Source organism: Myotis brandtii, unplaced genomic scaffold (genome assembly GCF_000412655.1).
Source record: "Myotis brandtii unplaced genomic scaffold, ASM41265v1 scaffold326, whole genome shotgun sequence".
In the NCBI taxonomy this organism is placed as follows: Eukaryota; Metazoa; Chordata; class Mammalia; order Chiroptera; family Vespertilionidae; genus Myotis; species Myotis brandtii.
In genome coordinates this window covers 627,120-643,234 of record NW_005362534.1, presented here as the reverse complement: position 1 = coordinate 643,234, position 16,115 = coordinate 627,120, and the positions used below count along the sequence as shown (strand labels likewise).

The 16,115-nt window shown below is 39.1% G+C and overlaps 1 protein-coding gene across 6 annotated transcripts in view; it reads left to right on the top strand.

Annotated features, from left to right (window-relative positions):
* Positions 1-12,501, top strand: part of ADGRG2 (adhesion G protein-coupled receptor G2) — an 83,373-nt gene extending 70,872 nt beyond the window's left edge. For all 6 annotated transcript variants that reach the window (XM_005870947.2, XM_005870946.2, XM_014543455.1 and 3 more), the window contains 5 exons: positions 4,532-4,631; positions 5,196-5,479; positions 8,106-8,207; positions 9,165-9,317; positions 11,606-12,501. In XM_005870947.2, the coding sequence (XP_005871009.1) occupies positions 4,532-4,631; positions 5,196-5,479; positions 8,106-8,207; positions 9,165-9,317; positions 11,606-11,790 (824 nt within the window). In that variant the 3' untranslated portion in view covers positions 11,791-12,501. The remainder of the gene's footprint in view (positions 1-4,531; positions 4,632-5,195; positions 5,480-8,105; positions 8,208-9,164; positions 9,318-11,605) is intronic.
* Positions 12,502-16,115: the final 3,614 nt, after the last annotated feature.

Sequence of the window (16,115 nt, the reverse complement as noted above, 5' to 3'; positions counted from 1 at the left end):
AAAGACATACACAGACAGAAAGTAAAAGGATGTAAAAAGATGTTTCATTAGAGTGGGATGAAAAAAAAAGCTGGGGTAGCAATACTTATATCAGACAAAATAGACTTTAAAACAAAGACTATAGCCCTGGCCAGTGTGGCTCAGTTGGTTGGAGCATCATCCTGTATACCAGAAGGTCAAGGGTTTTATTCCTGGTCAGGGCACATACCTAGGTTGCAGGTTTATTCCCCAGTCAAGGTGTGTATGGGAGGCAACCGATCGATATGCCTCTCTCATATCAATGATTCATATTCTCTCTCTCTCTTTCTCTTTCTCTCTCTCTCTCTCTCTCTCTCTCTTCCCCTTCCCCCCTCTCTACAAAATATAATAATAATAAATAAAACAAAGGCTATAACAAGAGACAAAGAAGGCCCCAGTAATTCCACTTCTGGGTATTTATCTGAAGAAACCCAAAACCCTAATTTTAAAAGACATATGCATCCCTATGTTCATTGAAGCATTATTTACAATAGCCAAGATATGGAAGCAACCTAAGTGCCCATCAATAGGATAAAGAAGATGTGGTATATATACACAATGGAATATTACTCAGCCATAAAAAGGAATGAAATCTTGCCATTTGCTTGGTATTGTGCTGAGTGAAATAAGTCAGACAGAGAAAGACAAATATCATATGATTTCACTTATATTCAGAGTCTAAAGGACTAAAATAAACAAAACAGAAACAGTCTCATAGATACAAAGAACATTTTGACGGTTGCCGAGGGGAGAAGGTTGAAGGGAGGCTGGGTGTAAAAGGTGAAAGGATTAAGCATTACAAATTGGTAGTTACAAAATAGTCAAGGGGATAGTAGTCAAAGTATAGCATAGGGAATACAATCAATCATCTTATATAATAAAAGGGTAATATGCAAATTTACCCTAAAGGCAGAATGACCAGACTGACCGCTGAACCAGTCACTATGAGGCGCACTGACCACCTCTCAGTCCCTTTCCCCGGCTGGCAGGCTCCCATCGCCCAATGGCAAATGGGGAACTGGGGGTGGGTGGCAGGGGATGTGGGCAGCGCCAGGCCAAGGTCCCCCACCCTGTCGGTCGCCCCACACACAGAGGGTGACCCACGGTGGGGGCAGGGCCGGCGAGTGGGCAGGAACAGCCAACCTCTCAGTCCCTTCCCCTGGCTGGAAGGCTCTGATCGCTCTATGGCGAATGGGGAGCCAGGGGTGAGTGGCGGCGGGGGGCAGGGCTGGCTGCGGGTAGCCGAAGAAGATGGCCCTGATCGCAGGCCAGGCCTAGGGACCGTACTTGCACATGAATTTCGTGCGCCGGACCTCTAGTATTGTAATAACTATGTATGGTACCAGATGGGTACTAGATTTATTAAGGTGATCACTTCAAGTTATATAAATGTCTAATCACTGGGTTGTACTACCTGAAACTAATATAATATTGTACATCAACAGTAATTGAAAAAAAATTTACAAAAACCTCTTTGAGGTTAGAGCTATGAATCCTTTTTGTATCTCCAGCAACTAGAATTGGAGCTGGCATATAGAAGGTGCTCAATAAATTGAAAAATTTAGCTTGGTAAAAATGAGGCCAACCTCTCAGTCCCTAAGCTCCCAGTTAGCCTCACTCTGTTCTGTACCTTCCAGATATCACACACATGTATGATGGTATGCTAGGAAGTGAGAGAATGTACAGATAAAACCTAATGTAACTCCATTGCCACACTGGCACAATATTTCAGATCATGACACCTATTGATGGTGGGTCACAAAGTCTTAGACACCCTAAAGATCTTGAAGTTTTCTTCATTCAATTATCCACCAAATGTAGGAGCCTCCTCAACTTGACTTAACCTTGATTTAAAAAAAAAATACTCTGACCTCTGCTCGAACACTTCTATTATTGGGGGAGCTTATAACCTTTGTTACAAAACAAAATTCAACTGAGTAAATTTTAAAGATCTTAGTGTGTGTGTGTGTGTGTGTGTGTGTGTGTGTGTAGTTTTTTTTTTTCCAATGATTCATGAATCGAGCAGCATCCAATCTAGAAGATTGATTGGAGCTCCAAGGAACTGTCCAAAATGAAAGATTTTTATATGCAGAAGGAAGCAGGAACAAAGATTTTATACTAGACAAAAAAGGAGGTTTGATTCTGCAAGATCACTTTCCTTTAGGGGATGGCAGTGGTCTATCAGGCAGATTACCTAACTAGTGCTGATAAGGCAATTCCTGATTGATTGGTGTACTAGTAAGATTCCATTTCTAGGAGAGCCGAAACTGCAATTAAGACACTGTTTGGTGACATGGGGCTTAGCATAAGTGACTCCATTTGGGGCCTGTTGACTTGTTGTTAATACTTTATGAGGGCCCTAACCGGTTTGGCTAGTGGATGGAGCGTCGGCCTGCGGACTCAAGGGTCCCAGGTTCGATTCTGGTCAAGGGCGTGTACCTTGGTTGCGGGCACATCCCCAGCAGGAGGTGTGCAGGAGCCAGCTGGTCTATGTTTCTCTCTCATCAATGTTTCTAACTCTCTATCCCTCTCCCGTCAGCTCTGTAAAAATCAATAAAATATATTTTTTAAAAAATACTTTATGAGGAAGCCAGTAACAATTTTCTAAAGCTCTACAGTTCCATTTTCCCATTAAGTTCATTTGGCTCTCTGTTGGCATTTACCCAGTGGTCTTGGTTTTACTCTCTCAGGCAAAAAAATAAATAAATAAAAATAAGCTGACATCTCTTCTGCCAAAAAGTCCTTTAGATAATCTACAAGTAATATATAACATTACGTACAATGACCATTTTTCAATGTATTTTCACACAAGTAACTCCATGAAAGACAAGTCAGTGAGATTAGCAAGGCAGTTATTGCTAACTTCAGGCAAAGAAACTGACTCAAAGTGATGGCATGATTTACCACAATTCACACATCTCAAGACCAGCTGAGCCTGGCTTTCTGATTTCTATGCATATCCCTTCCACTGTATTATATATTCTATACCTCCCAAAACCTCCCCCCCTTCCTCAGGCTAAATATTCCTTCAAATATTCCCTACACAACAGTATTGCAGACTCTTTACCACCCTTGTCACCCCACCTGTCATTATATCTTTGTGAAGAATAAGAGAACACCTTTCCAGAAAGATGTCACTGTTTCCCAGAAAAATAAGCCACTGCTTCTGACATTGGCACAAATTCTGTCAAATTCTGTCTTCTTTGTAGAATCCTGAAAGGTCAGATTCCATTGTCAAGGACTAGCTCCATACTCCCAATATCTTATTTTTAGGAAAGTGTCTCACTTTGGAAGTCATATGTCAGTATATCCAGAAGGTACAAATATAAAAGTTAAATGAAATATTATGTTAGGTTGTACCAGGAACCTCAACCTGTCTGTGAAAATGAATTGTTTTTTAGATCCCAAAGCCTTAGATTAGATATTAGGATGGTCTGTGTGAGGTGTCTGCATGGGCTCAGGTGGAGGGTGATGGGGTATAGGGGAGGAGGACTCCTTCCCAGCCAAAAGCCAATTTAAGCTGGGAGGAACCTTCTCATTAGCACCCTCTTAATAGAAGTGCCTTCGGGCTCTTCAGAAACCCAGCATATTGACAGTCATTACCCCCAAATCGACCAGGTTAGGCTCCTCAATCTATCATTGGGTTCCAGATAATCATTCAAGGACTTTTGAGTTCATAATGAAAGATTTGCCAGGAGTTCCTGGCATTCCTAATAAATTGACTATAACTTATATTTTGCATGTTTTGGAATCTACTTTGACTCCCATGTGAAACTTAAAATTACATTCCAGGCATGTATAAGATGAGAGTAATACTAGCCACTGTAGTGGACAAACCCTGAAATCTCAGGAGAAGATAATTTCTCACACATGCACAGTACAGTTAGCAGAATCAGTTAACTTGTTTTGCAGTTATTCAGGATCCAGGCCTCTGGAGAATCTGCTCTGTCTCAAAACAGGGCTTCCAAGATTGCCTTGAATTTGGGAGAAGAGAGTGGAAGTTGTCACAGGAGGCTTTTATGCAACAGGCCTAGGGGTGGAGCAGATCACTTTTGTCCATATTCCATAAGCCAAGACCTAGTCATGTGGCCACATACACCTAGCTGCAAGGGAGGCTGGGAGATGTCCAGCTGTGTGCCAAGGAGGAAGAGAAACTGCCGAAACCGGTTTGGCTCAGTGGACAGAGCGTCGGCCTGCGGACTGAAAGGTCCCAGGTTCGATTCCGGTCAAGGGCATGTACCTTGGTTGTGGGCACATCCCCAGTAGGAGATGTGCAGGAGGCAGCTGATCGATGTTTCTCTCTCATCGATGTTTCTAACTCTCTATCTCTCTCCCTTCCTCTCTGTAAAAAATCAATAAAATATATTTAAAAAAAAAAAGGAAGAGAAACTGGATTTGGTGAACAGTTCACCAGTCCCTTTTGCCAGAAGAAAATAGACTGTGATCTCTATTCTTTCTTCTCACCACCTTTGGTTATTAGAACTATGTGTGACCAATGTTTCCCATCTTCCAGGAGTACCAGCCGTGATTGTGACCATTGTCCTGACTATATCCCCAGATAACTATGGGCTTGGATCCTATGGGAAATTCCCTAGTGGCTCATCCGATGACTTGTGAGTACAAAGCCCCCAAGGGAATATTTAGTGAAGTGGAAAACAGAATTCCCCAAGAAAGTGGAGGATCTAATCAGCATATTGACTCCAGCTCTCATGCTAATAAAATCCAGTAATATTTACAGCAACCTTTGCAGATTATATATATAAAGTTAAACTAGTTGGAAATGACATGCTACTAGTTAAGCATTAAAACAAAAAAATTAGAAGGAAGTATTTTGAAAATACTTTTATAAGCCTCTGATAAAAATGAAATACCAATTACATTATGTTAGTAAAGACTCATGAAATAAAGTCACTAGCATTTAAAGAGAGTAAAATCCTGAATGTTATCAAAGAACAATTTTTAAATACCTTCAGCTACCAAGTGTCCTAAAATAAACTATTTTAGGTTTTTTCCCTAGAGGTATAAATGATTATGGAGAACAGTGGTTTTATCATTTTCTTTTCTCTTTTTTACTTGTAGAAATGTTTCAATAAACTGATATAAATTCACTGTAGCATTTTGAACCATATTTCAGCATGATAATATGTTTTTCCCTGTTTTCCCCCTCCAAATTACAGTTGCTGGATCAACAGCAATGCTGTATTCTATATTACAGTTGTGGGATATTTCTGTGTAATATTTCTGCTGAATGTCAGCATGTTCATTGTGGTCCTGATCCAACTCTGTCGAATTAAAAAGAAGAAGCAACTGGGAGCCCAGCGAAAAACCAGTATTCAAGACCTGCGGAGTGTTGCTGGCCTTACATTTTTACTGGGAATTACTTGGGGTTTTGCCTTCTTTGCCTGGGGACCAGTTAATGTCACCTTCATGTATCTCTTTGCCATCTTTAACACTTTACAAGGTAAGCTCTACAGTACTAAATCTGCACTGAATGATCCCAATTGAACTTAAAAATATCACTACTGCCCTGACCGGTATGGCTCAGTGGATAGAGTGTTGGCCTGCGGACTGCAGGGTCCCGGGTTTGATTCCGGTCAAGGGCATGTACCTTGGTTGCAGGCACATCCCCAATGGGAGGTGTCAGGAGGCAGGCAGGGTCCCGGGGTTGATTCCGGTCAAGGGCATGTACCTTGGTTGCAGGCACATCCCCAATGGGAGGTGTGCAGGAGGCAGCTGATCAATGTTTCTGATTCTCTATCCCTCTCCCTTCCTTTCTGTTAAAAAAAAAAAATAAAATATATATTTTTAAAAATACCACTACTAAAAGAGTATCAAAGTAGTTTATTTAGTTGCTTAAGATATATTCTTGAAAGGGCACTTTGAGATCCTTGGAAGAGAGATGTTCATTCAATTCAACAAGTGGTACTTTTCCCCACCTTTTCCATCATCCCCTTAAAGAGAACATACTGAAGGGAACCTGCTAGGAACTGTTTCTGAGAGTCAATTACTCTTCCTTCACTTGGTTTCTTACTTTTAAAAAAATGTGTGTTTTTTTTAATTGAAATACAACATCCATAGAGAAAACTACATGTGCCATAAATGTTCCTGTGAGGTCTCACCACTCTGACCTCCTTGGGCTGTGTTTGGGGTACAATGATAAATATGGAGTCAATATAAATATGGTGGCAGCAGCCTGACCCAGTGGCTAATCCTGAGACATTGCTCTGCTGGGACATGCAGCAGGAAAGGGTCAGACTTTGTGTGTCACCCTTACTTCAGAGCTTCCCATTTGTTAATGAAGCCCAGCTGTAGTCATTTCAAACCCTCTTAGCTATATTCTTTGGAAAAGAAAATTACTAATTCTTTTAGACCAGTGTTACAAAAGACTTAGCAGCTCTGATTAATTTTTAATGGAAGTACAGTACTTTGGCATTAAAAGCCAAGCAGCCTAATAGGGTTTACATTACATAACAATAATCCATAGCCCTTGGTTCCCTTTTATTCCAAAGCCTCTGTTGGGATGCCTTTTAATTGCATTCTTACCAGCTTGTTTTCGTCTTTTCCTGCTACTTTTAGCTCCCATTGCATTCTCCTGTAGTTCTTAGGCAAGAGATCAATTTGCTTGTTTTCAAAGAAACCCCAACCTGAGAATGAATTCAAATGCCTAATTTAGCTGTTGGTTCTTACTTTATTTGGAGAGAGCCAGTTAACATGCTTGTTGTTCACATACAATTATTAATTTTAACCTACAATGTACCAGTTCCTGAACTGGTATATCTAGGTGTTGCACTACATAGTATTAAATAGAAACGTTTTATTTGCGAATAATGACATGCTATAAGAGACACTTTAAGAGAAAAAAATAAAATAAACAAGAAGTGCTGGCGAGAATGTGGGAAAAAGGGAACCCTAGTACACTGCTGGTGGGAATGCAGACTACTGCATCTACTGTTGAAAACAGTATGGAGTTTCCTCAAAAAATTAAAAAGGGAACTGCTGCCCTGGCCAGTGTTCTTAATGGTTAGAGCATCAGCCCATGCATAGAAGGGAAAATGAACCTGCCTTTCTCATTTCCCCAGAATGACTTTTCATTAGAATATGAAGGGATAGAAGAGATATACTGTTTCATTTATAAAAGGGAACCTAATTTGCAGGGCTTTGGTGTTGATTAAAGGAGAAATAGGTATAGGCTCTGATTTGGGACTTGGGTAACCCCGTTTTGATCTCTTTCATACATGCTATTTCTCCCCTAAGGCAACCAAGAGTAGCCACCCAGGGTGGCAAATGAACAAAGGTGTGCATGCAGTATTCAAGATATCAGTCTTGAAGGCATACCTGATGTTTTAAAATGAAGATTTTTAAAGTAGATAGATTGGGGTTTGGGGAGACGGAGAACTCCAAATTTTCCCCTTCATTCAGCAAATATTTATTGGGGAAAGCATTGAGGAGTCACAGTAATGGGGCTGTGTGATGAGCCCTGTGACTGAAAGACTAGGACAGAGGTAGGTAGGAGGTGGAGCCTGAGGGCCTGTTCAAGATTGGAGTGTTGTTTTCTTCTTAACCAGGATGCCAGTGGAAAATTTCCTTGAGCAGGTTAAAGGCAGGGCGATAATGCTGCAGTGCCCCAGGCTTGGGAGGAAGAGGGGGAAGACCAGGCAAGGGCTTGAAAGGAGGAGCAAGGGATCTGAGACCTATGGTGGAGATAGCATTTGACAGAGCTTGGAAGTCAATTATAATTATGGAGGAGTGGGGAGGTAGGAGTCTAGGTCCCAGCAGGCGTCCTAGGTAGATAGCTTGTACGTCCAAAGATAAAAAAGGCCACAGACGGAATGTGAGAGGAGAGGCAGTGATTTTAGAAATGCAGAATCATCATTCCTTTTATAAATATATTTTATCATATATAGAAAGTGTCCCAGGGTGCCTTTTGATAAGCAAACTTACCCAGGACTTTTGATTTTTTTTTCAGTTTGTAAATTTCACTTTGCCTATAGCTGTCAAAGAATTTATCTTTTGTGCAAAGGAAGCTCATGACATTAAGGTCTTACTTTGGAATTCATTGTGTTATGGGTCTTCTTTCCCCCCCATAGGGTTTTTCATATTCATCTTTTACTGTGTAGCAAAAGAGAATGTCAGAAAGCAATGGAGGCGGTATCTTTGTTGTGGAAAGTTACGGCTGGCTGAAAATTCTGGTAACGATTTACTTTACTTTTTATCCTTCTAAATCTTGAGGAAAAAATTGTATAAGTTAAGATTCAAAGCAATATATGCCAAAAGGCTATCGAATATGGAAATCAATGAATGGAACATGCACAATAGAAAATATTGATTGTGCACATTAGGGGCAAAAAAACCTAAAGAATTAAAAAATAATTACTCATATCTGGGAACTTAGTGAGCAATAGAATTAATGTCTGGCTTTTTCTTGATTGAAACAACAGTGAAAATTTTAGAATTTATTTCCTTTTGAGCTAATGTTTCCCATTTACTCAAAGTAACTTTTTTACCTTCATAACTTTTTAAGTCTTGACTCAACCTTGTATATAAACTTTAGCATACATTTGGTTGTTTGGTCATAGCATACATGTGGTTATTTTGAAGTTATATTTTTAGGTCCTGTTGGCTTGTAGAGCAAATAGGTCATTTTTAGGAAAATAAGAAAAATTAACTACTGTCTGAAAACTAAATTCCTTTTGCATGATTACCACCCATGAATACTACCTTTGTAGTATTGCAAAATCTGGTTGCACAAGATCTATATTTAGAAAATGGCAGTAAATGTAGTTTAGTCATTTGCAGGGATTTAAGAACCATGAGTCATCACAACACGGTCGATATGTTCTTAAGACAGTCCTTGTCTCTGAAGTACTAGCTAATTCAGTGGATATATATAGACATAATCAAATTAACTTGGCCTTTAATTCCATGAGAATATGTGTTACTTTTAACCAGGCAGTCATTCAAAGGACAAATATATATAGCCTTAAATGCAAATACATGTTATCACACCAACTTGTGAAATATATGACTTCTCTGTAAGATCTGGAAGTGGGAGATCAGTTGCTAGAACAAGTTACACTGTGATCTGTCTCTTGCCTTTGATTTTCAACATTCCAACCTGTTTTTCCGTAATGCTTATTCTACTACAGACTGGAGTAAAACTGCTACTAATGGTTTAAAGAAGCAGACTGTAAACCAAGGAGTGTCCAGCTCTTCAAATTCCCTACAGTCAAACAGTAACTCCACCCACTCCACCACACTGCTAGTGAATAATGATTGCTCAGGACTTGTGAGCGGGAATGGTATGTATTTCTCAATATAGTATTTCTCAAGCTAGAGTTTGTTTTATTAAAGTATTATTATCTTATAATGACATTTTTGCTAAGCAAAGCGAACAATTACCTATATGGTTAGTGGGTCAAAGTGTGGTTACCTTATAAAATAGAAAGATTATTAATCCAAATGTATTCACTTTAGAGCAAATACCTGGACAACTGTTTTTTTTAAGATTCAGTTGTGTGTGTTTTTTTGTGATGGGAATTGGTGACGACCTAAAAGTTTTAACATTGAAAATCCTGATTTAAGTATTACCCAAAGACTCCTGTGTTAAGTCTGAGCAAGTAGTACCTAAAATAGTTGATAAAATTATATCAATTTTTACTTTATCTATAGTCATACACATCTTTGACCCTTTTAAACCTTCCTATTTTTCACTTATCATGTTTGTTCATTATTTTCCAAGTGTGGCTGCCTTGTGACAGTGCCCAAATCCCCACAAATATATCAATACTATAACCAGTATTGGTGACAATATGTCACCAATATATGAACAGATTATTGCTGCTGCACCTGGATTACTCATTAATTCTGACACTACTAGCTAAAACTTCCATTACATTTTCTTCCTTTCATAAGACTGTATTGTTTATTACTCACAAAAGTTTGTCTTCTTTGGCTTCTTAATATATCTTTTGCATTTTTATAATAATTTAAATGATGCTTATATACTTTCTCCTTCCCTGGAGATTTTGCCTTTATTCATTGTTTTAGGATAGTAGTTATTTTCATGATGAATTCAAATAAATTTGTAAGTTTGTACATACACCTACCAAATAGTTTTCCAACCTCCCCGAAGATGCCTCTAAGTTGAGGTTTCTCAACCTTGGCACAATTGACATTTGGAGCTAGATAAGTCCTTGTTGTGGGGGGGCTTGGCCTGTGCATGCTGGGATGTTTACCAACATCCCTGGCTCCACCCACCCAATACCAGTAGAACCCTCCCCATTCACCCCCAGTTGTGACAACTAAAAATGTCTTTAGACATTGAGAAATGTCCTCTGTGCAGGGTGGGCCAGTAAAATCCCACCCCACTCCTACCCCACCCCATCACTGAGAACTATCTATATATATATATTAAAGGCTAAGTGACCGACCATACATCCGTCTGACCATCCAACCGACTGGCCGGTATATATGACATGTACTGGCAACCCTATATAATAAAAGCGTAGTATGCAAATTGTTCCCTCAACCAGAGTTCTTCCGGGAGTTCGACCAGGGGGCAGGCCAGCTGGGGTAAGGGCACTGGCAGGTGGCCAGGGGAAGGGAAGGAGTACCCGGCTGGCAGCTGGCAGCCACTAGGGACCCTACCAGTGCATGAATTTCGTGCACTTGGCCTCTAGTTTAAATTTTGAAACCTTAGTTTCATCATCACCTTGAGATGGAGATAATAATTGCACTATCCAGTAGGGTAATAAATGACATAATACTTATAACGTTCTCAGCACTGCTATCATTATTATAATTATGGCATGAACTAACAAATTGGCTTATTATTCAGCTTTCCACATTGTCTTCTAATGGTATATTGGTCAAAAGGAAAATATCAAGTAGCCAGAGGATCTCAGCTGCTGTGTATGCCCCCTCGTCCCCCCACACACAATTCAGGATCATCCTGGGGTCAGGGAGGCCCAGATCCAAAGCACAGTTTCTGAATGCCCAGCTGCTCCCTGACCTAGACTCTATTTGTTGGAATTGGTGGTTTCCCCTTGGGAATCAGTCCTATCCTGGGGTCAGTCAGAGGGGCTGGTTTAGTTTATAAGAAATGATTTTTTTTTCTTGCCTTAACTGTTGTCGCTCTGGATTTCTCTGGTACAAAGTTTTATTTTATAGGAAGCTTAGGGAACCAAGAACCTTGTAAGAGGACATATAGGGATCTCTGTTAACCTTAACCTTTTGGGGTAGATCAGAATATTATATTAGGTTATATTAAATATATGCTACCACTTGAAGTCAATAGATGTTCAACCAGAGTTAGGAAATGGGCCCTTTAAAATCAAATATATTGTTTTGCTTCATACTTTGAGCATTTCATTTTTAAAAACGGCCATAGAAGAAACATTCTCCAATCTGTTTTGCTTACTTTGAGTGGCCTTAGGGAAGGAATGAAAGTAAATACAATATAATAATATATCATGAACATTTTAAAAACGTTCTATGTGTGTGTATATATACTTAAGAATAAAGTGTGTATTTTTAAAATGCTTTCTGTGGATACTTCATGACACCAATTTTGGTTTTCATTATATAGGGAATGCTCCTACAGAGAAGAATGGTGTTTCTTTCAGTGTGCAGAATGGAGATGTGTGCCTTCATGACTTCACTGGAAAACAGCACATGTTTAATGAGAAAGAAGATTCCTGTAATGGTAAAAGTCGTATCGCTCTCAGAAGGACTTCAAAACGAGGAAGCTTACACTTTATTGAGCAAATGTGATTCCTTTCTCCGAAATCAAAGCATGATGCTTGATAGTGTGAAAATGTCCATTTTTACCTTTTCCACAATGTGAGATGTATGAAAATCAACTAATTTTATACTCAGCAACTTCTGGAGGAGCATAAGCTAATTGAGGGCAGTGGTTACAATTGGAAGAGAAAGCCAAGACATTTTGAGACATTTGCAACTTGGTTTCTTATCCTTCATTTTAAAAGAAGATTGGTTTTAAACAACTTACTAAAGATTCGTTTAAAGAAAATATAAGTAGTTCACTTCCAGCCACATTTTACTAGTAAAGAGGTTAAGTTATGTTGTCTTTGATAACATCATATAAAGCAACTGTTGACTTCAGCCAGTTGGTGAGTTTAATTGTGCATGCCTTTGTTGTAAATAAGCTAAATTCTAGTGACCCACACATCAGCAATCTTACTTCTACATTTTTTGTATTTATTTTCTAGTGTGTAAATTTATTTCTTTGTAGAATCATGGTTGTGTTGTTGTGTCTAATGTGATAAGATAACTCAAAAAATTTCTTGCTTGTTCACTGAGTTGTAAAACTCCTTTTGGAGATTACATGGGATGTGAAATACAGAATTTCATTCAAATCAAAAAATAATGATGCCAGCCAGACTGGGAAAAAATGTAAACAGATGGTGCCACAATTAGCTTATACAATGCATTTGAGCAAGTTAAAAAAAAAAAGGTACCCCACTAGACAGACACAGCCCCATGGGCTCATGGTTTGGCAGAGTGGGGACCATATTTTAGCCCCACTCACCCACTAGAGTGCACCCTTGTACAGGGTGTAAATTGTATATACCTGGAAACATGGCATCCAATACTCATCTCCTGGCCTTATCCCTAATCATTAAATTATGGAATCTGCACCAAGATGTTTAGCTTAATACCATGGCCACAGAGAGGGATGGAAGTATAATCTAGACCATATGTCAGGAAAATTGTGAATGGGGAGGAGATACATACACTGCCTCTTCTCAAATCCCCAGAGCCTTTCAGAAAAGGGGAGTAGCATAGGGATTACTTTTTAAAAGAGATGTATATAAAGAAAAAAATCATATTGTTCTTTAAAAAGCAATTGCATGGTACTTTGTTGATTGTTATGACGGGTACACTGTGGCCCAGGCAGAGCTATAGTTATTTTTTAATAAGAGCTCTAGTCTCAAAGAGTGTATAGTGACAAGGGGGAATAGCTATTGGGAATGGTGAACTATCCTGCAATGCTATTATTTCCATATGTATCAAACCCTGATTGCTCCTAGTTATAGAGGGTCTATCTTGTTTCCCACCTACAGCTGTGTGAGCAGTGCCTCAAGTGTGTTCTTATTAGGAGCATTTCAAAACTCTTTAGTTAATCAAAACCTTTCAGTTGAGTCTTTCACTAAGGTTCCCTCGCATATATTTCAAGTGAATGTTGTATCCCAGATTAACAATAGTAATAATATAATATACTTCTATGAGTGCTGATTTGCCTTTGCAATATTTCTTCTCCAATTTATTTAATTGTCTTGTATTTATATGTCAAAATTGACCAAAATATTAAAATCAACAAATTTGCAGCCTAGCTGGCATGACTCAGTGGTTGAGTGTCAACCTAAGAACCAGGAGGTCATGATTCAATTCCCGCTCAGGGCACATGCCTGGGTTGCAGGCTCGATCCCCAGTGTGGGGCATGCAGGAGGCAGCCGATCAATGATTCTCCCTCATAATTGATGTTTCTATCTCTCTCTCCCTCTCCCTTCCTCTCTGAAATCAATAAAAATACATTTAAACCATAAATTTGCAGTTCATTCTTTTAAGTTTGAAAACTTTCACACACAAAGAGAAAACATTTCAGGTCCTTTTCCTGGAGGTGTGGCATGGAAGTAGAAGGACAGCGCAGATTAAGATGACCGTAACAGTAACATTCTTTGGCAAACAGTAGGCACATTGTGACTTCGAAGTTAAAGCAAGGTTTATTCTGTCTCATGAGAATCACTTTCTGATTTCTCTTTCATTTTCCTCTTATTCTTTCAAGCTCATCTCTTTAACACATGTTGCCATTGGCCCACATGAGCCCCAGATATGGATCCCCTCCAAGTGTCTGCTCCTTTACCACTTAACAGTAGGATTTCAAGAAGGACAGGATTTGGGGTTTCTGGGGGAGCTGATTAGCATATGGGAGCCACAAATGGGGAAAGCTGGCCTCAACCACAAGAGGTCTCTGAGCAATCTCTCCTTCGACAATACTCAGCAGCTTCAAAGAGCGTTGTTGAGTATTAAGGGAGGCGGTGAGAGACTCTAGATTTGGCGGGTAAGATCTCCAAACCAAATCTGAAGCAGATTATGTAACCAAAGTGTACACAGCAGGATGCATAATGTCTGGTGTCCTTTAAGATCCCACTCCCCTTATTTTTCCTGTTGTGTTTTGTGTCCTTAAGTCAAATTGTCTGTTTATTTGTTTTACTTCAGACTGATAAGGGGCAGGACAGAGAATGTTCCTGAGAAGCATCCTCCTTTGGGTTTGAAATTGGTCCCACAATCTGAGACTCTACTGAAGGAGATAGAGGTGGTGCCAATATGAGGAGGTGAGGAGTGTCACAGGAGTGGCCAGTATTTGAAATATTTCCTCAGAACATTTAAGAAGTTTTTTTTTCCCCCAAAACACACTGCAATCATTAATCCCTAAAGTAATTCTATTAACTTTAATAAACAGCATGAAGATTGCTCTCGGCAACAATGGTGAAATGGCTTCATTTAGGATACTTGGTTGTGTCTAATGAGGTTACCTAGGAGGCAGGTTAGTTTGTTGAAGGCCATTTTGAAAAAGAGCTAATTGACTAAATGGGCGCTTTATCAAATGGAGTTGTATGTTGTCATTTTGTCTCCATAACAGCATTTTAAAGATTATTCAGTTTATCACTGCCTCAGCTCCTTGCTGCTATGGTTGGAGTCTGAATCACAGGGAAAAGGAAAGTCTGGTCATATGAACATAACTTTGAACAGGAAGAATTCTTATCAGTATATTCTTTTTTTCTTTTTACCTCAGTCCTAGGTACAGTATCGAAAACTTAGGGCAGACAAAAATTGAATACATTGCTTGAGAATATGTTCTTTTAAATACATTTATAAGTATTCTTCACTGTGAAGAAATCTTAGGCTTCCTTATGTTTCCTCTCTTTACCTCTCAATCTCAAACTAGCTATAGGAAGCTGGAGCAGAGACAAATTCAACATTCTTTAGTATATAGTGATGAAAAACAAAATTAGTTCCAGTCAATTAAAGTTAATATGCCAAAGGAATAACTAAATTTGGCTAACTGGCTATTTTCAGCAAATTGGTTCAGAATGGACCCTCTCCTCTGTGTCAAAGATGGAATTCCTTTCTTTAAAGTCAAAGACCTGAACCCGCTAAGAGAAATATTTGTTGGTTTCTGTTTTGGATGCTGACATGTGGTTCTCTGGGAACTTCCTTGGCTGAAGTCCCTGTAGCAAGACAATTGGTAGATACTCTGACTGGAATCCAGGATCCAGTTCTGGGTTTTCACCTTTATGAAGATCATGAACCAGCTTCAGAAACAACAACATACCCCATCACATTCTATATTTGATTCTTGACAAAAATTTGAGAAATGATCAAGAAACAGGTTTCTACTGGATCCCAACCAGAGAGAGGCTTCATGGCTATGGGGACCAAGATATAGAGGTTTTGTATCTCAGGGACACAAGGATACTAAAACATGTCTCATTTTTATATAGCACAGCTTCTAGTCCATAATGAATCTAATCACTAAAATTCACTTGAAAATTTAAAAGCTAATATGTAGTAGTCTTCATTCTTGGTTTCATTCCTGAATTTCAAGCTTATTAAAAAATATAGCTCATATGATAATATACATTGATGCATAGACCAAAGCCTAAGAATGTAGGCTGGGTATAAGCCAAAAAGGGTGTATATGTGTATAGCAGAGTTTAAAGAATGAGATCAGGAAACTGAAAATGTTTCTATACTGGATGGAAATGCCAGGTAATGAGCAAAGGTCATCAGTTATTTATTATGGCTGCAAAATGGAATCTTAAAGAAGCATTCAATGTGAGCAAAGCAGTAATGAAAAGAAGCAATGATCCCAGCTCTTAGATGCAGAAGAATATATGAGAGTTCTAGTAAGAATACATATTCAGATTCAAAAAGAGATTTAATTGACGATAAGTGTGGGGAGCCGATATAGGGTTAAGCCTCGGACTGACCTGTTGGCAAAGTCACAAACAAGTCTTCTTCCGAGTCTTAAACAACCCAATCCGAGAGGTGGCCACTGATTTACACGCGCT